We start from the raw sequence: 15,257 nt of genomic DNA, 5'->3' as shown, positions 1-15,257 counted from the left end.
TAGTCCGACTGATAACCAATCTATCTGTCTGTAGGACTAGGCTACTTCGAAAGGAGGGTAGTATACCTTACCTAATAATGACTTCACGGTTCAGCTAGCAAGCAAGCTAACCAAAGATTTTATCTTTAGCTACACGCTCAATGAAATCAGCTGTAACAACTTTCTAAGAAATACCTGTACATGAACCAGCAAAGACAACAAACCACTAGAACAGTACTGTGAATTTTATTTATTTTATTGGTTAACAATTTTCTTGAATTGAGGAATGAATGTATTTTCATGGATATTTGCTATCATGGTTTTGGCGAAGTCATGCTTTCAAGCCTGTAGAAAATTTACACATGTCTAATCTGAACTATATTTTCTGTCCAAAAGTAATCTTTTTGAGTCAGGTTTCACTATATAATTTCATGTATATACTGTGGATTCATCTATTTTCGTGGGTACCAATTTTTCGTGGTTTGAGGAAAACTTGCATATTCTTGAATATTTAATTTCGTGGTTTTGGCAAAGTCTACACTCATTCCTTCAGAAAATTTGTATTTCTTTGAATTTTTGAATTCCTGGTTCTCCTGTACCCACTATGGCACTAAATCCATGAAAATTGGTATCCAATAAATATTATTGAATCCACAGTATAGCGTTATTTGATTAATTTTGTTTTCGTCACAGGGTCCTGAGATGGCCAATGGAAGACAAGTTATTTACGGAAGTCTCACACTAACACAGACAGCATCAGCTTATTTTCCTGCAGTAGAGTAAGTTTAAATTTGTATATCATCATACTGTTAATTAAGTAATTATTGCAATGTTTTTCATTATTGCTAAAAATGTGACAGGGTTATAATGGCAATAATTTAAACTCTTGTTATGAAATATTTTATATGAACTAGACAGGATTTTCTCAAAATCATTAAATTAAAATCATATTTAAGTCTAAAATGAAAATTAGCAAAATTGCCAAAAAAAATGCATGCAATAAATTTTATTATTGCAAAAAAGTGCGATAGAGTTATAGTCGCAATAATTTAAACTCCCATTTTGAAATAATTTATTTGAATTAAACAGGATTTTTCTCAAAATTGTAAAAAATTAAAAATCATAATCGTGACAATCGTGTTAATATAATTGCACATAATTAATTCTGAATTTACAGTAACATGGCATCCTGTAAAACAACTTTCTTTCATGGTAAGCTCTTTTTATTTGTATTTAAAAAAAAAAAAAAAATTTAATTGTCGTTCAAGTAAATATTGTAACACACTTGATTCAATCTATATAACTATGATTAAAAAAAAATCTGTTTTAGAGCTTTAGCTCGAGATTCAAAGGTGTATGGTAAAAAAATAAATGAAGTATGGTATCGTGGATCAATTGAAAATATTCAGAATAGTCAGCAACCTGTCAATGAGGTAAGTCACAATGGCGGATCCAGCCATTTTAAAAAGGGGGGTTCCAACTATATATCCCCATTCAAATGCATTGAATGTCTAAAAAAAAAGGAGGGTTCCAACCCACGGAACCTTCCCCCTGGATCCACCAATGAGTCAATATTTGAATACATGTAGATATCTGCCCCAATTTTAATAATGGAATGAGAATTGCTGATCATGTAAAATATACTATTAATTCAGAAATTATTGCGATTTTTTATTGCGAAAATTGTGACAGGGTTATAATAGCAATAATTTAACCTTGCATTTTGAAATTTTTTTATATGAATTCAACAGGATTTGTCTCAATATTGCAAAAATCGAAATTGTATTTAGGTCTAAAATGAGTTGCAATAATAAATGGACACAATAATTTCTGAATTTACAGTAAACAAAAATATGAATTGACAGATATTCTTAACATCCTGTGGCAAATTACAGACATTATTAGGAAACTTTAACAATTACATGTAAGTGGGACATGTATATACAGATATGCTGTTTTATTAACAGCTGACATACTGGTTCATTTCATTGAGTTTTGTATCTTTCAAGATTTTTTAATTTGGAAGACAGCACTGCATACTGACATGATATTTGAAGTTTTCTTCCACTTCTAAATAATACTTAGTGCTTAGTTAATTATATCAGTATAGCTGTTACCGATTTGAAGACTTTTAAAATAGTATATGTTGAATAAGAGTTTCAATTAAAAAAAAAATTTTGGCCCCGCAATGAAGTTGTCGGTGCCGTATAGTTTTACCCTTGTCTGTCATTCCGTAATTCCGTCATTCCACAACAAACCATTATACAGAGTTTTTTTCTAAACACCTTCAGATATTGGGCAGATTTTTGGTATGTGAGTTAACCATGATGAGTTACAGATCAAGTTCAAGTTTCATTCCGCTTCACTAATTTTTGCCGAAATTACAGGCTTTGGACTTTGAGAAATTGCTTAAAATATGATATTATTACGTAAGTATTTCTGTATTGGCCTTGTTATTGGTCCGAGGCTTGCTGTATTGGCCTGAGGCGAAGCCGAAGGCCAATACAGCTGGCCGAGGACCAATAACAAGGCCAATACAGAAATACTTACGTAATAATATCTTTATTAATTAACTACAGTGTTACAATATTTTTTTAATTTCATTTCAAAAGAGATAAATATTTTTACCTTGAAGTGGAACTATCCAAATCTTCTTTTTATTAGTTGCAATACATAATGATCTGGGGCTGTTTCCAGGTGTCTTCAGCATTTTCTCATCTGATGAATTTTTCTACCCTTTTCAGTTACTATAAAGTGTTACAACTTAAATTTAATTTAGACGCAACACATAAATAGTAATTGGAAAGGTACTGTCATTGCATGTGTAATGCAGAAACTAATTTAAAATCGATGTGTACAATCGTGAAATTATGAGGTCGTCAAGAAATGAACTTTGTGATAATCTACTCGTTCCCCAAACCTGAAATAGTTTTATCGTCACGTCTGCTTTCAAAATACCTTTTAAATGAATGTGACAGTCTTTCGCCTGAAATGTATGCCATACTGACATTTTCAGCATGTTTAAGATAACTAAATGACAACTGCGTCTTCAAAACAACTGTTTACTTTCAGTTTGTGTTTATCGTGACTTTCGATGTAAAACCTAGAGATGTTCCGAAATCCTGCACTTGTGTCAACTCGGCCAATATAGAATAACTGGGCCAATACAGAAAAAATCGGTATTGGCCCAGTTATTCTGTATTGGCCCAGTCTACACATTATATTGCATAGGCAGTTTTCATCATATTGTCCAATAACAGTGTAGTTAATTAAAAAATCACAATTATACATACTTTTTTTCTAAACGCCTTCAGATATTGGGCTGATTTTTGGTATGTGACTTGACCATAATGAGTTACAGATTAAGTAAAAATGTCGTTCCGCTGCACTAATTTTTGCCGAAATACGGGCTTTGGACTTTGAGAAATTGTTGAAAATCACAGTTATACAGACTTTTTTTTCTAAACACCTTCAGATATTGGGCTGATTTTTGGTATGTGAGTTAACCATGATGAGTTACAGATTAAGTTAAAGTTTTGTTTTACTGCACTAAGTTTTGCTGAAGTTATGGGCTTTGGACTTTGAGAAATTGTTGAAAATCACAGTTATACAGACTTTTTTTCTAAAGGCCTTCATATATTGGGCTGATTTTTGGTATGTGAGTTAACCATGATGAGTTACAGATTAAGTTAAAGTTTTGTTTTGCTGCACTAAGTTTTGTCGAAGTCATGGGCTTTGGACTTTGAGAAATTGTTGAAAATCACAGTTATACAGACTTTTTTTCTAAACACCTTCATATATTGGGCTGATTTTTGGTATGTGAGTTAAACATGATGAGTTACAGATTAAGTTTAAGTTTCGTTCAGCTTCACTATTTTTTGCCGAAATTACAGGCTTTGGACTTGGAGAAATTGTTTCCGCTTCACTAATTTTTGCCGAAATAACGGGCTTTGGACTTTGATAAATTATTGAAAATCACTGTTATACAGATTTTTTTTCTATACACCTCCAGATTTTGAGCTGATTTTTGATATGTGAGGCTACCATCATGTTTGTGTCCACATGTGCTTACATTGAAATTGCAGATTTTTCAACTTTTTTGGACGGGGCCATTTGTGTCGCTTTGACATATCTAGTTTTTTTTCATTACAGTAATACTTAATGCATTATTCAAGTTTAAAGCCAGTCGATGAAAACAATGGATCTTTTATACATGTGGAGTACGTTGTTTAACTGTTTTTATGTTTTTACTGATGTTTTAGTCAAATTTAATGTTTTCATTGATGTTTTAGTCAAATTAAATGTTTTTATTGATGTTTTAGTCAAATTTAATTATTATTCTGTTATTTTCAGAGAAAATATATGATCAAGTTTGATGGGAAAGGAAGAAGGCCACTGTCTGCCAGGGAAATAGCTTTCAGAGATCATATTAACATAACTGTAGCTGTGGGTACCAGAATAGTTGGTAAGACAGGGTATCAGTAAAGAGAAGTAATTAACTTCTCCAAGTTTTCAACTTAGAGCTTTCAAACCTTCTAAATTGTTGATTATACATTGAAATTGTACATCCCACTTTGTAATCTCATTGGGGGAAGTTTTGAAGATCTTTAGCAAAAAGATAGGTTGAGTCAAGTTTCCCCCACTTGTGGGCAGAATGTATTTTGGTGTATGTGTCTGTTTGTTCATTCATTTGTTCATCTGTCCCACTTCAAGTTAAAGTTTTTAGTCAAGGCAGTTTTTGATGCAAGTTTAAGTCCAGTATAGTTGAAACCTAGTGCACATGTTCCCTATGATATGATTTTTCTAATTTTAATACTCAGTTAGAGATTTGACCCCAATTTCATGGTCAACCGAACATAGAAAATGATAGTGCCTGTGGGGCATTCATGTACTATGGACGCATTTTTGGTTTCAAGATGTCTGTTATAGCTTATACTACTTTGAGACTGTAGTTACATATAGGCTATCTATTTTATAGAAATTAATTAATATCAGTTTTCAAAACTAGCATTCAAAATGATGTCTCTAATAAAATTCTAGTGACCACTTAAACTTAGTTTACTTACAATAAGACAAATGCATGTCTGAAGAAGACTAATTTAACAACTTTTCTATTTCCCTGGGGTATCAATCAAAAGAAATTGATTCAGTTTCACAAACGCTGATTTTTAAAAGGAAATTAACTTTCAATGGTATTTTCAAATGTTCTGTATTTACAGGTTATGAATTGCTAGCTTCGATTCTTCATTAATGAGATTTGTTTTCACTAAACCTAAATACTGTATTTAGATACTATGTATAAACTTTCTGTAGAAAAAAAAACTAGTATTTTCCCTTGAAATACACTATTATAATTTACTGATTTACATGAAGAATAAAATGATCGATAGTTTTAAAAAAATTTCAGCTTTGTATAGAGACGAAGAGTCAACTGCATCCTTCTATGCAGGGATCATTGCTGAGACACCAAATGGCAGGAACCAGTTCAGGTATTTTATTATGTCCAGCCATCTCATACAAGTGAGAGGTTTAGCTAGCCTTAAATGGTTTAATCCACCATTTGCTACATAAGAAAATTCCTATATCAAGTCAGGAATAGGACACTTGATATCCATTTGTTTAATGTGTTCGAGCTTTTGATTTTGCCATTTGATTACAAACTTTCTGTTTTCAATTTTCCTCATAGTTTGGTATTTTTGTTATTTTACTTCTTTCTAACATGTAATCAGAAAAATATGAAAGTACAATTTGGGGAGAAGATAACACCATGACCAAAAGAAAAATAAAGATATTTCCCAAAATTTACAAAGAAAACTAGATTGAGTAAGATCAAACATGCTTAAAAACTTAAAAGTAATAAAAAAAAATATGCAAGTTTCAGGAATTTGACAAATCTACAATGAGTACAAGCATCACTCAAAATTTGTTTTTTGCTTGTAAATAAATAAGGACAAAAAATAATATTTTCGGCAACGGTTGTTCTTAGGTAATTTTATGCATGTCAAATGATCATTTATGATGTAAAATGAGAAGTCCATTTAAATTTGGATGAATCCAGATTTACTTTCAATTGGAACATCTTACTTAAAATGGTATGTCCCAAAATAATCTTGTCTATAAAAAAAGGTTATATGCACAAATATAGTTGAGAGCTTCAAGGCTGCTCTCCAACACCGCCAATAGGTGTCTCTCTCCCATTGAGTAAAAGCCAGAATTGGTATCTTCAACATATCCATACAAATACAGATAGGTACACCTTACTTAAAATGGTATGTTCCAAAATATGCCAGTCCATTTAAAGATTTAGGGATATTATACTTAAAATGGTATGTTCCAAAATATACCAGTCCATTTAAAGATTTAGGGATATTATACTTAAAATGGTATGTCCCAAAATATACCAGTCCATTTAAAGATTTAGGGATATTATACTTAAAATGGTATGTTCCAAAATATACCAGTCCATTTAAAGATTTAGGGATATTATACTTAAAATGGTATGTTCCAAAATATACCAGTCCATTTAAAGATCTAGGGATATTATACTTAAAATGGTATGTTCCAAAATATACCAGTCCATTTAAAGATTTAGGGATATTATACTTAAAATGGTTTGTCCCAAAATATACCAGTCCATTTAAAGATCTAGGGACATTTTACTTAAAATGGTATGTCCCAAAATAATCCAGTCCATTTTACAATAGGGATGTCTTACTTAAAAACAGTTCAATCCATTTTCATTTTGTAATTGAATACTTTTCTTTTGATCAGTCTATCAGCCAGTGATTAGTTAACAAAAAGAAAGTAAGAGTTTGGTCACTATTTAGTTTGTATTGAACAATGTTCCTATATATTACAGATTCTCTAAAAATGTAGACTTGTGTTCACTTTTAAATTGTGTATTTTTTTCTGAGATCTGTTGAACTATCACATCTAAAGTGAATTAATATCAATGATCTATGCTGAACAGTTTTAAAATGCACAAATTATTTTATTAATAAAACAAATGTGCAGATTTGTTTTAGACATTAAAGCTTCTCAATTTTAGTACACATGGCATTAGTGCACTTTGAAAAAAGGTACATTGTTTTGCTTTATTTGGCCTAATTATTGAATTTGAAAAATAATGATACTATCAACTATCCCATTTTGTGTATGTTTTGACTGTGACCTCAGAAATTTTTGAATGAGAATAAAAAATTATTCCTGAAATTTGCATATATCTTATCAAAACCTAAATGTTATCATTAAAACAATTTGGGTTTTATATAATATATGCAAATTTTAGGAATAATTTTGCTACGTCATAGAGTACATGCACCACCCAAAAATCATGTTTTGCTGGTGAATATGTAAAAAAATACTTTCTAGGTAAAAATTGTTTTGGGCAACAGTTGTTTACTTTATTATTTCTTCTCGTTTCTCATATAATGGGGAAGTCCATATTAAATTGGGTTAATCCAAATGCATGGATCAGTCCATTTAGAAATCTAGGGACATCTTACTTAAATTGGTATATCCCAAAATAACAAGTCCATTTTCCAATAGGGATGTCTTACTAAAGAAAAAGGTTCATTCCATTTTTATTTTGTAATTTATATTTTTTGTTTTATAGTAATCCTTCTATCAGTCAGTGATTAAGAAATAAAAAGCACTATAAAGTGTTTGATTACTAATTAGTTTATATTGAACAATTTTCCTTGATAAAACAGATTTGTGTTCTGACACTTTTAAATACTTAATAGTTTTTTTTCTTTCTGAGATCCATTAAAAAAATTGAAAACAACATGCATACCTGCCAACTTTTGAAAATGGCCATGGGGTTTTTTGTGCGCGGCACCATTTTTGAGGGTAGAAAATTTTCGCGGCATTATTTCGAGTGATGATTTGGCTCTTAAAAGTGGCTGACATACTTCTTTTTTGGATGGTGATAGTTGAAGATAACCCATCTTTTTTTAAATTGTTTGATTGTTGTGTTTTTTTTTGTTGAGATAAACACCAGTAAGATGACTATGTTTGTCTGATACATTGTCAAGAAATAAAAAAAGTAATAATTTTAATAATTTAATAACAAAAAAACAACAATATATTATAAAGATCAATATCACAAGTTGTAATGTCAAACAGTCAAACACAAAAGGCATGTTCTGTGTGTTGAATGACTTCTGGTGAAGAGCAGTACTAGAATGTTTGGAGACATCATTAAGGCCACCCGTGGTCAACTTTAAAGTCTCGGTTGCAAACTTTACAAAAGGCATGTGACAATCCTAACGTTGATTTAGACAACCAGCCCCTGTACTTGACATCATTCTCCCACTTCTCTAAGTATTTGCACGAAACAACACGCTTTTTCTTCTTAGGCGGTAACAGAACCATTTTGCAAGTGATAACTCGCCCATCATGATTTCAATTTTTATAAATTTAACACTCAAGCTAAAAAAAAACAACTCAAAGTACCTAACAATCTTCGATTCTTTGATAGTTTACTATGCCGACATTAATCAACTGGTGAATGCGTGATCACTAAATTTTGATTGGATGAAATTTGTCAGACACGATTTGTCTCCCTTGGGAAAACTTTCAAAAGTTCAATATCGGGAACAAATATATTTTTCGTGTAAATTTTACTAAAATCGTGTTTTTTGGCTATTTTCACGATTACGATCCTGTAATCGGGACAGAGTGTCAAAATCGTGTAGTACACGCCTAAATCGTGAAAGTTGGCAGGTATGAACATGTTTAATAATTTCTTGCGCCCGAAGCGCTTTTCTGGATTTACCTTTATCAGGAACGCTCAAAGCCAAACATTTGAAATCCCAAGATAGATAAGTACCAAAAATTGTTGAAGAGCTATATGTCAAAAATACCTAAAATAAATAGCCAAATTCATCTTAAGCCAACTTTGCCTGAGGGAGTTGAAACCTTAGTTTCATAATAAGTTAAAAATTTATTAATGGTCAATTTTAGTAAAGTTTGTTAAATCATGTCATTAGCGAAGCACTGACTCCTGAGCTGCTGATACCCTCGTGGACTGATAGTCCACCAGCAGAGGTATCGACCCAGGGATGTAAAAAATTGAAAACAACACGTTTAATCATTTCTTGCGTCCGAAGCGTTTTTCTGGGTTTTCCTTTATCAGGAACGCTCAAAGCCGATCATTTGAAATCCCAAGATAGATAAGTACTGAAAATCGTTGAAGAGCTATATGTCAAAAATACCTAAAATAAATAGCCAAATTCATCTAAAGCCAACTTTGCATGTATACAAATTTTATATCATTGATTTATACATCTCTGCTGAAAAAGTTTTCAATTGAAGATATTATTTTAGAATGTACCAAAAAATGTGTTACCGGTATGTATTTCGATATTAAATTTTCTCTGACAATTTAAGTACAAGAACTACACATGACACCCATGGGGCAGGCACTTTAAAAATAGATTTTCTACTTGTGACAGAAATTTTGACATTTATTAAAAATTAAAATATCTCAATTATACATTATTACTCTCAAGATAATATCAGTGTAATTTTTGGATATGATACATCTGAAATTATCTTTTGAAGACCAGTCTCAAAAATGTTTATTTAAAATCCCTTCTTTTTTTTATTTTTAAAGATAAGCAAATCAAATAAACATAGGAATAATTATTTAACATAAATGTTTAAAGTACATATTGTTTATAAGCTGGTATGGAGACTTGGCAAATCACAAAATCATATATTTCATCAAAATATGTATTTTTCTCAAATTCACAAAATAAATAAATCTATAGTTATGGTTAATGTTGTAACAGTTTATTTTTTTTCTTTCAGATACTTGGTATTCTTCGATGATGGCTATGCTCAATATTCTTCTAAAGAAGAAATTCACAAAGTTGTTGATCAAAGTATGTATGTAAGATATTTTCGAGTGTTGGAATCAGAATTTCCGATAAGTGGTGGTCTGAAGGTTTTGATCACAATAATTTTGCAAAGGTCTGACACAATTTTAGCATTATTATGCAATTTAGATATTAGTGAGAACCATTCTCTTCAAGAACCATCATGGAAAATATTTGTGAAACTCTGTGGAATAAGGTGTTTTACTCATTTATGTAGATATGAACTACTGACTTTCAAAAACAGTCATGTGTTATATAATTGATTTTGGTTGATTTTGATTTTTGGAGTTTAACGCCACTTTTAAGCACCACATTTAGGCTGTTTCATTTCAGTGAGTTTTTATTGGTGGCGGAAGGTGGAGTGCCTTGAGAAAACCACATACCTTTGATAGGAAAACTAACAATCTTAGTCCATTAAGATTGGAGTCTTGTGGAGCTGCACAAGTGGGGTTAGAACTCCAACCTCAGTGTTGACTGGCTAGTGATTACAGTCGTAACTTCTTAGACTACTCAGCCATTGAGGCCCCGTTATATGATTGATAAGATTTGAATAAAAGTTAGAGTACCGTAATTTCAGAAATTATTGCATGCATTTGTTTTTGTGAATTTTATCAATCTTATGCTAAACATTATTATCAGCAATGTCTTGGACAAGTTCTATAATGGTGGACAATCCATTTTTTTTTTAGAGTTATGCCCCTTGGAAATATTAGAGAAGTGCAACGCAGAGCACATTGGAACTTTTTCTATTATTAATTTCATACAAGAATTTGTTACTAAATGTGTTTATGAAGGACAATAGAAACAATAAACTTTGAGATAAAATAAATTGTAGATGGAATATTTTTTGTATTTTAGGTATTAACGTATGGGAAGATGTGCATCAAGATTCTCAAGAATTTATTAAAGAATATCTTAAGCAGTATCCTGAGGTATGAAACTTTTTAAGGAAAATGACATAAAAATGATAACTATTTTAAGTTGTTTGAAAAAAATATACAAATACTTTAAATGTAAAAACAAAAATTTCTATTTAGAGACTACATGTACAGCAGCAATAAGAATCGCAGATTTTTTTTATCAAGTCAATTATGATTTACATGAGTTCGTTTCTGTGTGTGTTACATTTTAATGTTGTGTTTCTGTTGTGTCGTAGTTCTCCTCTTATATTTAATGTGTTTCCCTCAGTTTTAGTTTGTAACCTGGACTTGTTTTTTTTTCACAATCGATTTATGAATTTTGAACAGCAGTATACTACTGTTGTCTTTATTTATTACTTTGTGATCTGCTTAATTATTACACAATAAACCATTAGACAGAATAAAGATGCTACAATATGTATTTGGCACAAAATTAGTCTATCGTTTTAAAAAAGAAGCAGCTGAGCTTTTCCATGGTAACATGTATGTTTTAAAGAGAAGGTTCTTTTTGTTGAAGGCTGTATGGTGACCCATATTTGTTTCATTTGCCACTAAAGGTAGTCAGTCTTTTTGATAGCACATTCTCTGGTTACCATAAACAGATAAGTAGATGCGGTTATTGCGTTATGAATTAATACCAATATGACAACTATCCATTAAAGTTAAAATGAGAAGGATGTATGCTTGAATCGAAAAGCCATATTGGATGCAATACAAAATTCGTTTTGCTCTTTGTGCATGATTGAATTAGATTCTAAATATTTTGTGTTTTTTATTTCCCATTTTATTGTGTGGGCACTATATTTGTTGAAATATGGTTTATACCTTTTTCATGAAAAAAAACAAAGAAAAATAATGTTAATCTTTGACACAGCAACCCAACAAAGAACAAATGCAGATACTACAAGATATTTAAGGTGGTACCAAACATCTTGACAAAGATTAATTTGGCTCGTTTAATTTTCATAAAATTTTGACAAAATGATCACTTTGACCCTTTGACAAAAATATAAAATTTCAAAACAATTGAACCAAATACTATCTCAGAAAATGTTCATTGGATACATAACAGTTTGAATAACACTAAATTTGATTATTGAGAAGCTTAAAATTTCATTAACAATACAACGTGATAAAAACGTTTAGCTGATTTTACAGAGTTATCTCCCCCTAGTGTTAGGTACCACCTTAAGCACTTCATCACTTAAACTTTTACATTAGTTCAGTTTGAAATATTAACTTGTTTTATTTGAATATCTACTAATCAGTTATCAAGGTTTATAACAATATATGACCATGATGACTACAATCAGATTTTTTTATCAAAGGAAAGTGTAAGTTACAGGATGTTAATTAAAAAATTATTTTGTAAAATTTCAGCGACCCATGGTTAGACTGCACAAAGGACAACAAGTTAAAACAGAGTGGAATGGGAAATGGTATGTCATTAGGTCAAAGTTCAGGTTACAGACGTACTGTAGATTTATTAGTATGCGTATGATACTAATTTTCTTGATTTTATAAGTTTAACCAAGAATTACAGGGAGATAACTCTGTAAAATCAGCTAAATGTTTTTATTTTCAATAGGATTGTATACACATGTACACTTTGACAAAATATTTTTTTTCCTCCATCCACAGTTATTAATAACCATAAAAATTAATAAATTTGCAGTATCAGAACATAATCTAAACCCAGAAACATATAATATAGGGTTATTGCATGAATATTGGGGAATATTGTCCCGAGTAGAATTTTATATTGCACGAGCTTGCGAGTGCAATATATGTTCTACGAGGGACAATATTCCCCAATATTCATGCAATAACCCTTTTATTGTATAGCAATATAATATTTAAAAGTAAAAATTGGTTTAAACTAAGATTTTGTCGTTGATGACGTCATGAATTTTGAAGATTTATTGCACTAGTGCAATATTAGAATTTATTGCATGCTAACTTTTGGTTACTTTCTGTGGGAAATATTATATTGCTATACAATAAAAATAAATATTGCATAAGCTATTTGCTTTCTATTTTCATCTGAGATTTTTTAACAGATAAATTGTACAATAAGCTATGAATTGTAACCAATATTTTCACAATTTAATGTGTTTCTAGGTGGACAGCAAAAGTTGTTGAAGTGGATGCCAGTCTGGTTAAAATGTTTTTCCTTGCTGACAAAAGAGAAGAACTTATTTACAGAGGATCAACCCGATTGGAACCGCTATATTCAGCACTTGTAAGTTTGAAGTATATTTCTTAGATGAGTCACATCTTCATTTATCAAAGTACAAAGAAAAATCCTGGAATAAATACCATGAAAACTAGAAAAACCCTGGAAATTTGATTCAGTGGTTCAATTTCTTGTCAAGTGCTTGGAAAACCCCTCAAATTTCCTACCTGTGAAATTAGATTCATTTTATTTGACAGGCAAATTGGTAAATCATTGCAACCAATGTAATAAATAAGCTGTGACTGATAGTTATTGAAATCAACCTTATCAAAATGAATATTAATAATTCTGTTAATGTAAAAAAGAAAATGTGGTATGATTGCCATTAAGACAACTCTTCACAACAGACCAAATGACACAAAAAGTTACAATTGTAGGTCAATGTATGGCCTTCAACAATGAGCAAAGCCCATACCACATAGTCAGCTATAAAACACCCTGAAATGGCAATTACAAAACAATTAAAACAAGAAAACTAAGGGCCTCATTTATGTACAAACAAATGAATGATAAACAGAAATGCAACACAGCAACAAAAGACAACCACTGAATTACAGGCTCCTGACTTTGGACAGGCACATACATAAAGAATGTATTTTGGGTTGAACATATTTCTATTGAAAGTCTGTCACTGTTTAAAACTTGAGTTGATCTATATAAGACAAGTCTGTTGCCAGGATTTTGCAAGGAGGGAGAGGAGGGTAATAGCAACTCACATATTAAACAAAATCTGAACTTTAATAGTCACGTTTCAAACAAAACATTGACTTTAATAGTGCTTATTTGTTTTCAAAGGAGGGTTCGTATGAACCCCTCGAACCACCCTGGCTACAGGCTTGTACTTACCCCTACAAAACACACCAAAATTCATCTTTTTCTTACTTCTTAGAAATAGGTGTAATACCACCATTGATTTTCCCCTATTCGTCTTTGTTAAATTTGCACTTTTCAAAAAAATGTGCAGAATTTATCTTTGTTTCAAATAAAGAAATACTTGGCATGAGTCAAGTTTTATCCTGTCCAGTTCTGTAGAAAATAAATCGCATAACATTTCATTGCATATAAGAAAATAACCGTCATTGGAAGTTAACCAATCAAATTCCTCCCCTTAATTTATCTGTGTACAAGGTTTAGTCACCATGTAACCTCAAGATTACAAAATTTTCTATAGAAATCCCAAATAAAAAATAATGGTGTTTTGAAATACCCAAGACATATGTTTATGACGCAGAAATGTTTTTACTGCAATAAAATGTAGGATTAATTACCTACAACTGTCAAATTCAAGGGAATATTTTTTTAGACCTACTTACGTATACAACCGAGGGCCCTCATGGGGTTTTTGATTATGTGATTACTTGGCCGTTTTTTTAATGATTATTTGATTATTAAGCCAAATATTTCATGATTATTTGATTACCTAGGACTGTATTTTTAGTTTATGATTATTTGATTACTAAAGATAAGCAAATATTTAATGATTATGTGATTATATTGGCAAAAAAATGGTGATTATGTGATTACTAGGACCCCCCCATGAGGGGCCTCACAACCGGATGTGACATACCATGATTTGGTGGTATTACACCTTAGAATGTTCCCAAAAACTATCAAAGTCTTATACATGTAAATGCCTACATGTACTTGCATGCCATCTTAACCTTCCGATGCAGCTCAAATATTTGCAAATTTGTATCTTCACAGGCTAATCAGGAACAAACTAAAATGACGGGGAAAGTAAAGAGACATAACTTAGATAGTTCTAAACAGAAAGCAGTGGTGGAGTACACCAGAGGGCAGTCTAGTGATAATACTAACGAGGAAGGTTCAGGTACATTCTAGAGTTAATTTCTGTTTCAAATTATGATTTTAAAATCAAAATATAATTAACTATCAAAGTGTGTACTAAGAACATAAAATTCTTGAAGAATGGACAAAAATAGGAGAATAGCTATTGCAAGTTCTGTAAATGCTGCATATGAATACTGTATTTTTGTGGGTACCAATTTTCATGGATAAAGGAAAACTTATATGTTGGTGGATATTTAATTTTGTGGTTTTGCAAAGGTCTGCATACAAGACTTTAGAAAAGGACAAGGTTCACTTATGGCACAATATGGCCTTAAATATCAACTTTATCATAAAACCCTAAAAAGGTCATAATTTGATTTGTAAATGGGTCTATTTCAAAAGACCTAATGCTAAATAAATCAGTTCTTTTCATAAAAGTACATAATA

General features: G+C 31.1%; 1 protein-coding gene across 2 annotated transcripts in view; it reads left to right on the top strand.

Moving 5' to 3' along the window:
* LOC139481879 (histone-lysine N-methyltransferase SETDB1-like) overlaps window positions 1-15,257 on the top strand; it is a 54,586-nt gene that overhangs the window by 11,588 nt on the left and 27,741 nt on the right. For both annotated transcript variants that reach the window (XM_071265396.1, XM_071265397.1), the window contains exons 7-15: window positions 673-758; window positions 1,310-1,412; window positions 4,333-4,444; window positions 5,387-5,468; window positions 9,796-9,869; window positions 10,722-10,795; window positions 12,164-12,222; window positions 12,905-13,025; window positions 14,724-14,850. In XM_071265396.1, the coding sequence (XP_071121497.1) occupies window positions 673-758; window positions 1,310-1,412; window positions 4,333-4,444; window positions 5,387-5,468; window positions 9,796-9,869; window positions 10,722-10,795; window positions 12,164-12,222; window positions 12,905-13,025; window positions 14,724-14,850 (838 nt within the window). The remainder of the gene's footprint in view (window positions 1-672; window positions 759-1,309; window positions 1,413-4,332; window positions 4,445-5,386; window positions 5,469-9,795; window positions 9,870-10,721; window positions 10,796-12,163; window positions 12,223-12,904; window positions 13,026-14,723; window positions 14,851-15,257) is intronic.

The sequence above is a fragment of the Mytilus edulis genome, chromosome 7 (assembly GCF_963676685.1).
Source record: "Mytilus edulis chromosome 7, xbMytEdul2.2, whole genome shotgun sequence".
Taxonomy (NCBI): Eukaryota; Metazoa; Mollusca; class Bivalvia; order Mytilida; family Mytilidae; genus Mytilus; species Mytilus edulis.
Note: the sequence above shows the minus strand (reverse complement) of the source record. Positions and strands in the feature narration are given on the sequence as shown.